Genomic DNA, 14234 nt, shown 5'->3' with positions numbered 1-14234 from the left:
CACTTCCATCTCAAATCAGTTTCTCAAAGAAACAAAAAACCCCCAAAAAACTATCTCGACTGCAAATCTATAACATGTGCACACCCCGCTCCTCCCAACCTTGCACACCCACAAGGGAAAAACAAAAACTGGGAGAATTTTTTCTTTTTTACATTTGCCATTTTGGTATTCTCCTGAATTGAGTACACACCTCAGTGTTGCCGGCAGTTGGATGTTCAATTCGTCTCAACAGTGCCATCACCCTCTTTTGAAGTGCCGCTCTTCCTAAGCAAAGGAAAACAAAGGAGGAAGGAGGGTCACCCTAGCAGCGCTCCCCAGGCCCTCCCCAAATAGCAGAGCATCAACTTGGTAAAGATCTCGCCTGAATGAGGATTCTTTAACAGACACTTGTTACTGTTTGTTGTTGTTTATGGTATCTGTTAAGCGCTTACTATGTGCCAGGCACTGTTCTAAGCACTGGGGTAGATACAAGTTAATCAGGGTGGACACAGTCCCTGTCCCACATGGGACTCACCGTCTTAACTCCCATTTTAAAGATGAGGTAAAATGCATTTTGTGTCTTTCTTCTCCCAGCCAACTCTTCAATTCAAGTGTCCAGGCAGGGTGGTGACAGGTTGAGACAGGCAGAAGAACCGCCAGCACCCTACAACATGGGAAGCAGCATGGAGAAATGGATAGAGCCTGGGCCCGAGAATCATAAGGTCATGGGTTCTAATCCCGGCTCTGCCACTGGCCTCTGTGTGGCCTTGGCTGAGTCACTTCACATCTCTGTGCCTCAGTTACCTCATCTGTAAAACGGGGATTAAGACTGTGAGCCCCATGTGAAACAGGGATTGGCTCCAACCCAATTTGCACCCACCCCAGCGCTTAGTAGAGTGCCTGGCATATAGTAAGCACTTAAATACCACAATTATTATTATCATAACAGTAGCTCTCAATCAGATGGCCTCCGGAGCCAATTAGGAGGCTTGAACAGGGTGCAGTTTCATAGACAAAATAACCTTATCTGCACAACCTCAATCTACTGCTTAGCAGCTCTTCCATACTGTGTCCAACCAGATTATTTTGAATCTACCTCAGCATTAAGTACACTACAAGCATTTATCAAATACCAATATTATTACTATTATGTCTTGAGATCTACATTGCAAGGTTTGCAATCCCCAAACCTTGGGATGAAGTAATTCTTTGGGCTTCGGCAGATTTTATTTCATTCGAGTCACACAGAGATATAAAATGCTTTATTATGATGACAGTGCATTTATCTCTCAAATGCAGGTTCTAAATGACCTGCGCGTAATAGACGCACATACATACACACTACAGAAAATAAAAGCAGCTGCCACAGGAACAAGTTGGAGAAATTTGCCCTAGACACTGAAAATGTAGTTTGTTTATGCCTTTGGCCAGATTTAAGAAGTTTCATGTTGTCATATCACAATATTCAATCTCCTGAACATTGACTAGCTAATGAGTCATCTTAGAAAAACCCCCATCAAGGCACAAGGATGTTGTGAATTTCTTTCGTTCTTCCATCGGGTTTGGTCCGGGTAGCCATAGCTGGTAAGCTCCCAGAAAAAACACTCGGTAAAGCTAAGGATGCAATTATGTTCAACATGGATGTTTGGCCAAAGAAGTTCTTCAACAAATGCCTGCGGAATATATGGCACAGTCAGAAGTTAATGATTCCCTTAAGGAAGTGTGAGTAATCCTCCAAACTAATTCTAAAAAACACTTTCCATCATCCACAGAATTTTTATCTAGCATTTTGTTTGTGATCAACAGTATTTATTAGGTGCTTCATGTACACTGGACTAACATTTGAGAGACAACAACAGAGTTGGTCGACACGGTCCCTACCCTCTAGGAGTCGACAATCTAACAGGACCTTATTTCAGTTAGGGTTAGCTTTCAAGAAGAGTTTAGTTTTACCTGTAGACATCATATTGCTGACGGAGGCAAACTCCATGAAGGTATTGTAGTTTGGCAAGAAATTATGCACGGAAACTTCATCTACCCCACACCTAATGTCAGCTTCTTCACAGAGGTGGCGGAAACAGGACATGGCGACAAGGACGGCCTCAATGTCGGGGCTCCAGAGGAACATGTAGAGAGCAACTTCTAGCTTAGTCTGAGCTTGGCGGCATATTGGAGTTCCGCTGCATCCGACTGTACTGTCCTTGGGGGACATATGTTGCAAGTTCGGTCATTTTACTTAAAAAGCAGATAACCCATAAAACCTCTCTAGATCCCACTTCTTCACGGTGCGACGGACCATGGTAAAAAGTTCTTCCCTTCAGCCTTGTAACAAATTCAGACAACCCCAAATATCACTCCATTACAGACTCAAAAGAGACCTTGAATTGGAACCTGGTTCGGCCTTCTGGCCCCAAGCAGTCAGTTTTACACTTAAGCCACCCAAAGCTTTCGGAAGGACAGATTATTAGAGAATTCTCCAAAGGAAATAATCTCCCATGAGATCTACTTTGTTCTGCGATCTACACAATAGCATGCTGGTTGCTGTGGGAGCAGGCTACAATGGCTAAATTGTTCAGATTCTGGGAAAACGACACTATTGGCAGACTCAGAAATTTGTTATGGGTCACAGATGACGGAGAGGGGAAACCTAGGTGCCCACACCGAAAAAAGGCAGTTCAGTAACCTTATGCGAAACCAAGTGCACTTGGAATTAAGAGTTATTTTTGGACTGTCGTGCAGTAATACTTGATTTAGGCAGCACAAACGTGCAAAGAAGCAGATTTTTAGCAGAACACACACTGTGGAAGGAGTGAATTTGGTGACGGATTGGAGCCACGCAGAAGACTTCTACTGCAGAGTGCGGGTGAGAAACTAGTGCTTCTGGAGTTTACTAGGATGAGAAATTCAGGAGCAGACCAAAAACTAAGTATACGTGGGGGTGAGAGGAAGGAAAAGAGGGAGATAGGAGAGAGAAGACTGTTGGGTACAAGCAATTCGTGCAAGATGAAGGCTGACAGAGCATACTTGACACATGAGGCCTGGACCTGACAAGCTGATTAATTTGCCTCCCCAAACATTCTACGTGTTGAACTAGGGGTTCAAACGCTTCAGGGTAGAAAACAGACGATCATGCCAAATTGAAATTTAAAAAATACTGAAGTTTATAATGTGTTTCCTTGCCTTTACTGAGAAATCGGGGGCTGGCCTCTTAAAAATAAATTCAGGAAACCCAAAACACATTTTAGGTTAAATCATCTGTAGTCCAAAATAGATCCAAGCCTGATCGTCCTTTTGTAACAATACAAATACATACGGAAGAGTTCAAAAAAGGAAAAGAAAAGGCCAAAGAAAAATGGCTCAAGATAAAAGCCGCTGAGAGCTTCTACTTGACCAAGAACTCCTCAGAAGAGCTAAAATTAACAAGAAGATTGTGAATTTGGTTGCTTACCATGGATGAGTTTCCTTTCCCCTTCCTGAGGGATGCTCCCGGAGTACAGGTGCGTATTAACTCTTCATGGTCTAGAGAGATTTGACTAGCACCCCCACCAGAAGAGACGTCACATGCTACCCCATAAAGGAAAAGGAAGTGGCAGGAACTCCTATCTGACTGCTAGAGAGAGGGAAGAAAGTAAGTGCTTCAGGAGCTCTAAAAGGAAACAAAAAGTTCAAGCGCTTTGAAAAATTATCACTTTTTCAGTCGGAGGATCCTTGAAAACCTTAATGCTTGAAGTTCATTTGTTAGAGACCCGATAGGCAACTAGAGTTAGTGGAATGCCTTTGGAGTAGCTCTGGACTATTTTGAACGATGGGGTAGTTTATTACAACAAAAATCTTCTGTGAGGACTCCATTTTTAAATGAAGAAGCTTGCCTTTTAACAATACATGAAAATTGCTAGGGATGGCATATGGGAAACTTGAAGCTCAAGCCAGTAAAATCCTAATTAACCTCTAGAAAGAATCTCCACAGACAATGATGGGGTAGACTTTCTACTTAGGGGTAATGGAGAAACTGGATAACCAAAAAAATGCCTCCAAGAAACTGGAAATTCAAAGATGACTGGTCGCGAAGCTGTTGGCCGGAAGAGATTATTCCAAAATGGGAAGGCATCTACAAAAGAGTGAATTATTCAATTCCAGACTGTAAACTCCTCGAGGCCTGGATTATGTAGTCTTTAATCACTCCTATCAAATTTTAGTAGAATGGCTCTGCACAATACAGGTGTCTCACATAAGACAACTGCTTCAAGTGCATTTAGTGTGTTTCTCTGTGACCTGTGAATCAGGAACTGTGGCTGGACTTAGAGAAATTCCAGTTATTATCCAGGCAACCTGCACCACTCCCTTCTGGACAAGCTGGTGTAACTGAGCCTGGGAGGGTTCAGATGCCCCTATAGTGCCAACTCTGGAACCAAGATGGGGCCTTGGGCACAGCAGAGGCAGAGAGACCCCAGGTGTCTCTTCAATCTCCACTGGCTCCCTAGTTTCCAGAGCATTCTCTCACCTGGTTGCATGTCCCAATCCCCTTTCCCAAGTTGCCATAAAAACAGGAGGAGGAGAAGGAGCGGGAGGAGGAGGAGGAAAAAGAGAGAGATGGAAGCAGTCTTTGGGTTCACGGTCCTCCCCAAAGGCCATGGGGAAGTTCCTGGGATTGGGTCCCCAGGGGCAGCCCCAGCCCCGTATCACACTTTCCCTCTCCATGGCCACCATAAGCTCTTCTGTCGCAAGACTACAACAACAGCCAGGAAACACAGATACCCATATATTCTCACCCTTTGGCCAGCTGAGCAAACTCTTATGTTAAACAGCCTTACCTAAGTAACACACCACAGTTTTTACCTCACGAGCTAATTAAGATAACTGAAAAACAATTTCAAGAAACACAATGAATTACTACTGCTAGTATCTTCAGGTACTGAGCTTTACCACTTAACCATCTGTAGAAAATGTTGCCAGCTCTTTGGAAACTCCACTGAGATAGGCTTAAACTTCAGCAGGAAAGGTCAGCTGAGAGATAGGAAGGAGCTTAACTATCACACTGATTAAACAACGAACCACCAACAAGTTGTGAAATCTCCAGCCCTGTAAATACTTTTAAATAGGATCAACCACCTTGCGAGGCGTCATTAGGAAGGGTACAGAAAACAAAATTCAAAGGTATCCACTCTATAAAGCAGCTTGAAGACCACACCTGGACCACTGCATGCAATTCTTCACTACTCATAAGAGACGGCTGGAAAAGGAATATACGTAGAGAAAGACGATCATGGTGATCAGGGAATGGAGGGGAACCTGATTAAAAATAAACTGAAGATGAAAGCTGACAACTATAGTTTACGAGATCACAAAAGGTATGAATAAACAGTATTTCTTGAAGGCTTACTGCCTGCATAGCACTGTATTATGAAAGTGGTAGAGCAGAATAAAGTAGGGAGGCAAAATCCTTGCTTTCAAGGAATTTACAGCCTAGCAGGGGAGACAGACTCTACAATAAATTACAGGTGAAGGAAGCCAATAGAATGTGAAGATGGATAAAGGAGTATAAAAGGGCAAGTGGAGGAAGTGGAGATAAGTACCCAAATCCTTCGGTGTCACTAAAGTGCTGAACCGGCAATTTTTTTGCGGGGATAAAGGGTGGGGATATGAAAGATTAATCAGGGAAAGTCTGGAGATGGCATTTCAGAAGGGCTGTGAAGACGGGAGGAAGAGCGGCAGTCTGCCAGGTATGAAGTGTATCGGAGTCCCAGGCAGAAGGGAGGGTGTGAGCAAGAGACCAGTGGTGAGAGAGGTGAGAATGAGACACCACACAGAGAATTACTGTTTTCCAAGTCCCATGCCGGGCAGAAGAAGCACGCCTCCAAGCCCGAAAGTGGTAGGTGCAGAGGAAACACAAAGAAGCACTTCTTTACAAAGCCAAGGGTAAACATATGGAAATCATTACCCCAGGAAGTTGGGCAGGCCGAAAATATAGGGAAGGTTTTCAAAGGGCCTGAATAACTTCACGGGTGGGAGGAAAATTAGTGGGAAATTAAAATAGAGAGAAAATTAGGAAAATGGAGGAGAGGGCAGAGGTTAGATGATTCATTCCTAACCATTAGGATGATGTCAAGGAGGGCTACTTATCACACTGTTCTCTTCAAGCATCCTGTTGCCAGGATTGGAGATAGACAACTCTAGGCTGAATGGATCATTAGTCTGACTCAGTAATGGCACTGCTTCTCCTCTTATTTTAGAAGGTTTAAGTGTAAAACTGCCTGTCAAGGCTCTATCAGTATTCTCAAGGGCCCGACCAGGATTTATTCTTTGATAGCAGAGAACAGTGAACACAAAAGTATTATTCAGGTTGCCAGCAGCTTTTTTTTCTTTTTTTTTTAAAAAAAAGCTTCATTTATTTTCGTGCTCATTCTTTTCCGGGCTAATACTACCGCGGGCTTACCTTATTTTTAAGAAGGAATTTATTCCTGCAGATCAAAATTTCCCGCAGCCATTTGAGAATTTCTGTGCTGCTAAGCATCTGGTGACTGGTTAGCTTCTTACAGATGTAAAAAAGCATTTGCGAACTGCGGCAATAGAAAGGTCATTATTAGCACCACTGACTCATTTGGCCCATCCTCCCAAATACATCTGGTATTAACACATCAGGGACTCAGGAGTTAGTCTAATAAGGCTTCTTGGATAAGAAGGGGAGGGTTTTTACACTGCCTAAATGGGAATTACATAGTCTGGGCGACTCAAGTGATCTACATTTTTTTAACGGCATTTGTTACGTGCCTAATATGTGCCAAGCACTATACGAAGCAATGGGGTAGATACAAGCAAATCAGGTCAGACACAGTCCATGTGTCAGATGGGGCTCACAGTCTTAGTCCCCATTTTACAGGTGAGGGAACAGGCACAGAGGAGTCAAGTGACTTGCCCAAGGTCACCCAGCTGACAAGTAGCGGGTCGGGATTAGAATCCAGTTCCTCTGACTCCCAGGTTTGCGCTCTTTCCATTAGGCCACGCTGCTTCTTTACAGGTTTGCTGAGTTGATAGAGCATGCTGGGTTCACCACTGCTAGCCCAACAAAATGCAACGGTTTACACCTGTCTCACCTGCCCCTTCTTCCAAAATCACTCTGTTTATCAAATAGATGAGCATCCTGATTCTGACATAAAAATTGAATTTTTGGATTAAAAGAAGCATCACACTTTTCATTATAATTTGTCAGCACAGATTCACTCTAAAGAGAACAGCTAGAAGGGAGGCTGGGTTTTAATCTCTTTCCCTTTAAGAAAACCCTTTTCTCCCCCCTTCAATTTCTTTTTAGAAAAGTGAAAAGGCTTAGATGAAAGCCACATTGGTTTAAATAGGCTGAGAGGGAGATTCCATAGGTGCAGGACATTGTCCGTCTGCGCTCTGGGGATGAATGGGAGAACAATATTCATTTTGGATGAAAGAGTATTTCAAAATGGAAGCTTCCTTCATTGGAGGAGTAGAGAAAGGCAATCTCTTTATTGCTTTCAAAGTCATTAACCTTTTGTTTGGTCATCTCTCAAACCTACAAGTACCACAACATCAGTCCCTAAACGGGTCACCAAACAAAAATCATCATTTAAGGATCCGTTTGACCCTCCAAACACCAAGGCATCCTATGTTTTAAACCCAATTTGTGGCTTTATATTTTGACGTCGGGAAGGCTGCTTGTTGGATCTTTTGAAGAGTTTTTCATCCCTTTTCTAGAACTACAAATAGATTCCAGATGAACTGCATTTCAGAATATATTTGTCTTCTAAGAAAATCGCAAAATAATTACCCAGGCTGCCCCAGTTTGTAATCTTGTTTTGAAATCTGGAATACTTTTGATAGGCCATAGGTAAAATTCTAATTACAAAAATTCAGGAAACATTTTGAAATTAGGCAAAATCTGGAGACTGCACTAAAGATTAATTCCATGCCAGTACTGTTAAAAACTGAGCTTTTAAAGACAAAGAAATAACCTAAGACTTTCGGTAAAAAAATAATGAATATGGTAAAACAAATTTATTTTTTAAATGCACTTACCTAATCTCCCAAAATGTTTCTATAGGTGCATCAGGATTCCATAAATCAATACTCTCTAATTGATGAAGAACCAACAAAGCCTGAATTCAAAATAGACATTTTCATTCAAAATAGCAACTGTAAAAAAAAGCTCAACAAATATGCAGCAGAATATCTTATAAATCCTAAGAAATAAGTCTTTGGGTAAATCAGGATAATTTTATCAACACATTGCTTTGTGGTGAGTATACCTGGCCATATTGCCTGGTGTTAATGACCAATTTTCAGATATACGGAAAGAGCTTTCAGATATTTAAATATTTGCAGATAAGTAAAAAAAAAAACAACCAAATATTTCCAGTTTACCCCCTTTTTCCTCAGGAGGCACAGAGATAAATAAAAGGAGTAAAAGAAAAAATCAACTTTATACCTACATCAACTGTTAGTTTCATATAGGCGGTGAAAGGAATAAACACCAGCATTCTTTACTTCTTACCCACATTGATTACTTCACCTCCGAAAAATTAATCCCAAAGAATTCCAAAAAAATACAGGGGATCTCATAAGAAAACAGACATAGACAACTTGAATAAAAGTCCCCCCACAGTTACATCATATTTTGCTTGCATGCCCTCTCCCTCCCCACCAGCCCCAAAGAAGCTGGAAGCAAATTTCCTGCCATAACTGTTTTGAAAAGTCGGACAAAATGAGGGACCTACAAAAATAAAAGCGTAAAAACAGAGCAGAGTATTTCTCCCAACCTTCCATCTCTGATGTATTTCTATTTTAAACTACGTGGGAGATGAGCATTTAGCTCACTTAAAATGAGAACTTTTTTTTTTAAAGAATGCAGCTCCTTTTGACAGCAGTAGAGTGGAAAAGAAGCCAAATGCACCAACTGGAGAGTCGATCCCTGTACTTGGTATTTCATGGCAAACCCCTTTTCCCCAAAGAAACTGCTAGGAATAAACCTTTAGTGAAAGCTACGAACAAAACGACTCTTGCCTCGGTAAAAAACTGAAATCTTCTAGAACTGGCAGCATGAGGGAGTGATGTGTAGACAAAAGAGGTTCCAAGTCATGAATTACCCAGGGTTTGACTTACAGGATCATCCTGCCTTTAAAGGCTTCAATTTTATTGCCTTCATTGTATTCCGGGAGCTCAAATTCCACTCATTTCTTGGAGAGCAATTTTGCTTATAGACCATTTTGGATTGCTGCAGACATATTATATGGGCATGAAAATACTACATATGAAAATCACTGCTGTGGACACTGCCCTTCGGTGCATCTTTTCAGAAAACTATTATTTTATTGCCATTTCCATCTCATTTCTTTAAACTTGACTGAGGACATTTGCATTTTAAAACTGACGGCTTAAGTATACACCCCAACAAAAGTTGCTACTAGAAAAGTGTTCAACCACAGGGATGAGGTAAGTAGACAGGGAGGCAACCATTCAGAGCGGCTGCCTAGCTTTTCAATAACAATTAAATGCTGAGCTCTGGACAACAGCACGGCTTGATGGATCAACCAGTGCATTGGAATTAGGGAATCTGGGTTCTCCTCCTAAACATTGGCAAGTAATTCTTTACTTTAAAGGTAATTACTTTACCTCTAGAGCTTCTGGTTTCACGTCTATAAAGTGGGAATGACTCATGAGAATGCTACGTGGCTTGATCGGGTTAAAAAATACAACCAGACAGGAGCGCTCCATAATAATGAACGGTATGACCAACAACCTGCAGCGAGAAACTATGCATACTAGAGGCAAGGGGCTCTGTCCTTGGGTCTCCAAGTGATCACTTGAAGAAATGTAAGCTTCTCTTCAGAAACATTCTAATTTCCTGAAGAACAAATCAGGACACCAGTGGCACTCAGTTGGTAAGGAAAAAAAAATGACAAAGGGTAATGCTGTCAGAGGCACTGTGTCCAAGAAATGCCATGGATTCCAAATTCAAGTACGGTGGTCAAAATTCAAATGCCCCTTAAGCCTCATCATAAGAGGGCCTGGGCCATTACGTGTCGCAGGCTAACGTACTGTGAATATCAATAAATGTTTATCACAATAAATCTCAGTGGCTTGTTTTCCTTCAGGAAAGTCACTTGACAATTCTAATCTTGTCAGAATCATCGTGGTCATCATTACGCTATTTTGTTAAGCACTTACTATATGCCATAAGCACCGTACTAAGCACTATGGCAGATACAACACAACCAAGTCCTGCATAGCGTTCAGAGTCTAAGTATGAGGGAGAACAGGTATTGAATCCCCATTCTGCAGATGAGGAACTGAGGCACTGAGATGATAAGTGACTTGCCAAGGCAACACTGCAGGTAAGTGGTGGAGCCAGGATCAGAACCCGGGGCCTCGGACTCCCAGTACTGTGTTCTTTCCCATAGGACACACTGCTTCTTTGAACACCTTCAAACCACATGTTCACATTGTATCGTCTCTGCTGTGGTAGAGAAAGGACTATCCACTCCAAACGGAAAAGAGATTTGACATCTTGCCCAGAGGCTCAGAAGTAACCATGTCATAAGGCGGTATTTGATGTGAAGTATTTTTCTAGTTAAATTTAATCGATCTCCACAGAAAGTTGGGAAGAGAGGAGATGGAGAATTAACAATCTTCACTACTGCTATGTCACTGCTGTCTTTGACAGGAAGCAGGGGACTAATACTGCCTTTCCTAAATTTGGTGAGTTTTTTTTTTAAAAAAAAGACAAAACAAAAAAAAACCCAACAAAAAAGAGGGTTGTACTATGGGCCCTGATAGATTAAAGAATGAAAGGGTAAAGGACAAATCAACATGAGACAATAATAATTATGATGGTAAATATGAAGGGTTTCCTACGTGCCAAAGCACTGTGCTAAGCATTGGGGCAGGGATGGATAATCCCATCTGACACAGTCCCTCTCCCACCCAAGATTCACAATCTAAAATGTAGAGAGAGGTTTCTTAACCCCCTTTACCTCGGTAAACCGAAACTAAAGCTCATAGAAGTTAAGTGACTTGTCCAAGGTCATTGGAAAAATGGGTTTAGAGTAGAATTCAGCTCTTCTGACTCCTAGTCCCGTGCCCTTTCTATGAGGCCACACTGCCTTACAACGGATCACTTAGTACAGTGCTCTGCACACAGTAAGCGCTCAATAAATACGACTGAATGAAAATGAGCACGAAATAATACCTCACTGAAAAAAAAGGAAAGTCCACCTATCTTCCTTTAGCAGCTATGAAGGACGTTTAATTGTGATTTGGCTTTAAGTAATTTAAATGAAGGAACATTTTAAAAATAATCCATCAAGACCAAACCTAACAAATTAGAGACCTGAGCTATACTTGGTAACCATGATGATGCCTTTCTGGAGTAACTAGATACGTATAATGCTGGAGTGGGTGTTGAGCAAAATTTAACTGAAGAGACCCAGACCTTCATCCACAGGAGTTTACAATTCAAAAGCAAGAGGGGGGTCTACAAAAGATTTCCGGGACTCTCCCATCACCACAAAGCACACGCATGTTCTCAAAAACGTGATTAAGATAAGCAGAGACACCCTGTTAACCAAAGCAAGGTACGTGATGAAAGGCTTTTCCCTTACCTCCATGGCTTCTTGGGCTATTTCTGGCATGTTTGACTGGGGAACAAGCTGGACAAGTCCTGTGATTAACTCTGCTGTGCTGCCCTGGGTTTCGGGCCCTTGTTTCCTCGGATTCTGAACAGGAAAAGAGAAATGCTTCCTTTTTAATTAAACAGGCTTCGGACGGTTCTCTTAGCTGCAACTACATTCGGACAAAAATTGAACCATGAATAGTTTTCAGTGGGGAAATAAGAATTACGTGCTGTTGAGTCTGGATGGGAAAAAAAATACGAGCAGTTTTTCAATGAACGCAGGATTACGTATTCACTCTTCAACAATAATGGGATATATGGGTCTCTGTTTTCAAGACATCAAAATATTTATAGACAATCTCCAAACCAAATAGGCGGTGGAGGCATCTGTTTTCTGGGCTGCCATCTAGTGGAAACTACTTTTTACTAGGTGGCAGCAAAGAAAATAGTAGATTACTTATGACTCATTTGCCTGAAAGTTGAGTGACAAAAATTTAAGGTTGCAAATGCAGATGACCAAAACCATGTGGATTTATAATTTTCCTCACATATCTCCCACATCAGCATGAGAGAATCTAACCTAGTTCTGAGAAGCTGCACTGCCGCCGCGGTACCGTGTAACCTAATACAGCATTAATTACTCCCTAGAAATGAGAATTTTTCTAAAAATTAATACTTAGGCACACAGGTCAACCAAAAGTAAAAACCCTACTTCATAAGTATTTTTCATTCGGCATCACTTCTTCCATTTTTAAAAAATATTTACTCGAGCTTCTCATGGTCTCCTCTCACAGAGTTGGATCCCTGGGGGGTTTTTATTGTTTTTTAATAGTATTTGTAAAGCTCTATCTGCCAGGCACTGTTCTAAGCGCTGGAGTAGATGTAAGCTAATCAGGTTGGAAATCGTCCCTGTTCCACATGGGGTTCACAGTCTTAATCTCCATTTTACAGATGAGGTAACTGAGGTCCAGAGAAGTTAAGTGACTCGCCCAAGATCACACAGCAGTCACGTGGCAGATCCGGGATTAGAACCCAGGTCTGACTCACAGGCCGATGCTCCTTCCACTAGGCTACGCGGCTTTTCGGTTTTCGTCAACTGTCAGATCGTGTCTGATTTCTAAAAGCCCTTTTAAAAAGTCCTTGCTGCAACCCACTGTCAACACTCGAACCGGTGTGGGAGGTGAGGAAACGTTATCCATACAAAATTGGAATCATCCAAGCTGTTCAAGAAACTTATTACCCATCTGAAGGAGGCCAAGTCTTGGTACAGTTCACACTAGGTTATGCCACTGTAGCTGCTAATTAACTTCTAACACTGATCGACTCGCCTGGGAGTTCCTCTTGTTATTAGTGATGATTCTCTCAGCTGTTCCAGTGACCCTGAGAACCGGAGAAATGTAGACTGGGCCCTCTCCCTCCCACCCATCATTAGAGGCTATGCCTTGGTAGGCAAGATGTTCAATGAAGGAAGGGTACAGAGGTGACAGGCCCCAAAATGGTGTCCATTGCCAGGGAAATGATTATATGGAATTCTTTACGTGTGGAATAGCTGCGGGCAGCTCTCTGATCTACAGCTTGGCATCTCATGCTTGTAGCTCCTCTTGCACCTATCTAACCCAGGAGCACCAGCTCCTTACCCCTAACCCCAAAATGCTGCTAGAGCAGAAGTGCTGCTTCAGTGACATCCTGAAAATTAAACTACACAAAATAAAAGCTCCTCGATCATGTTGGCAATTATGGGAAAGGATAGGAAATGCATCTTAAGATAGCCCCTAATTTGGCATCCTCAGTTCTCTCGCAATGCAGTGGTGTGTTCTTACAGAACTTTGCCTGATCGAAACCTTGCGGGGCTGTATTCACCCTGTATCTGATGCCGTGGACCCATTCACTGTTTCCACGCTGTGTCGGGCTGTTTCCGGACAGACACGTTGTCAAAAAGAACATTCCCTAATTCTATTCTTGTATTCTATGCAAAACGTGTAGTGAGGGGACATATTCTGAGAGAAATGAATGTATTTTTGTGGGGGGGCAAATAATGTGAGCTGCATTACTACCAGAGAATTGGCAAGACCACAGACTAGTTCACACTAATTTCAAACTTGCTTGTAAAATTAAATTACAGAACTAACTTCAGTATTTCCAAGTAGCCCAGAAATTTTACTTACACAGAGCAACAGCTTTGGATCGGCATGGATTAGTTTCACCATGGACAACAGGAGATATTTATAACTTCTTGTTTCCAAGTCTGTAGGTTTTTCTTTAAATTTAAGACTTGTCATTTTTTCTTTGAATGTAAGACTCTAAGGAAAATACATTAACAGTCACCTCTCAGTAACAATTACATATATACACACATAAACACAAACACAGTGGCAAAAATCAATTTAGAAAGCTGACACAGTAACAGAAACTTAGACCTAATGATATATGTAGTCCAAGGAATATGCAGTTTCCTTAAAAATAACTGAATGTAATTACATATTGCTAATCTTTTTGAAGAGCCTCACTGTGATGATGCTTCCTATTCAGTCATGCACTTATCACGAACTACTTATCTGCCAGTTTTTACTCTTCTATATCTTTATGCAGTAAAACACTAAAATGCTTTGTTCAAGGTGGAAGG

General features: G+C 41.8%; 1 protein-coding gene across 5 annotated transcripts in view; it reads right to left on the bottom strand.

Annotated features, from left to right (window-relative positions):
• NF1 (neurofibromin 1) overlaps positions 1 to 14234 on the bottom strand; it is a 184711-nt gene that overhangs the window by 117058 nt on the left and 53419 nt on the right. For all 5 annotated transcript variants that reach the window (XM_039914576.1, XM_039914575.1, XM_039914574.1 and 2 more), the window contains 7 exons: positions 13777 to 13911; positions 11601 to 11714; positions 8020 to 8099; positions 6413 to 6536; positions 3428 to 3589; positions 1933 to 2179; positions 191 to 264 (listed from right to left, as the gene is read on the bottom strand). In XM_039914576.1, coding sequence (XP_039770510.1) covers positions 191 to 264; positions 1933 to 2179; positions 3428 to 3589; positions 6413 to 6536; positions 8020 to 8099; positions 11601 to 11714; positions 13777 to 13911 — 936 coding nt within the window. The remainder of the gene's footprint in view (positions 1 to 190; positions 265 to 1932; positions 2180 to 3427; positions 3590 to 6412; positions 6537 to 8019; positions 8100 to 11600; positions 11715 to 13776; positions 13912 to 14234) is intronic.

The sequence above is a fragment of the Ornithorhynchus anatinus genome, chromosome 17 (assembly GCF_004115215.2).
Source record: "Ornithorhynchus anatinus isolate Pmale09 chromosome 17, mOrnAna1.pri.v4, whole genome shotgun sequence".
In the NCBI taxonomy this organism is placed as follows: Eukaryota; Metazoa; Chordata; class Mammalia; order Monotremata; family Ornithorhynchidae; genus Ornithorhynchus; species Ornithorhynchus anatinus.
This window is presented reverse-complemented; position numbering and strand designations above follow the sequence as displayed.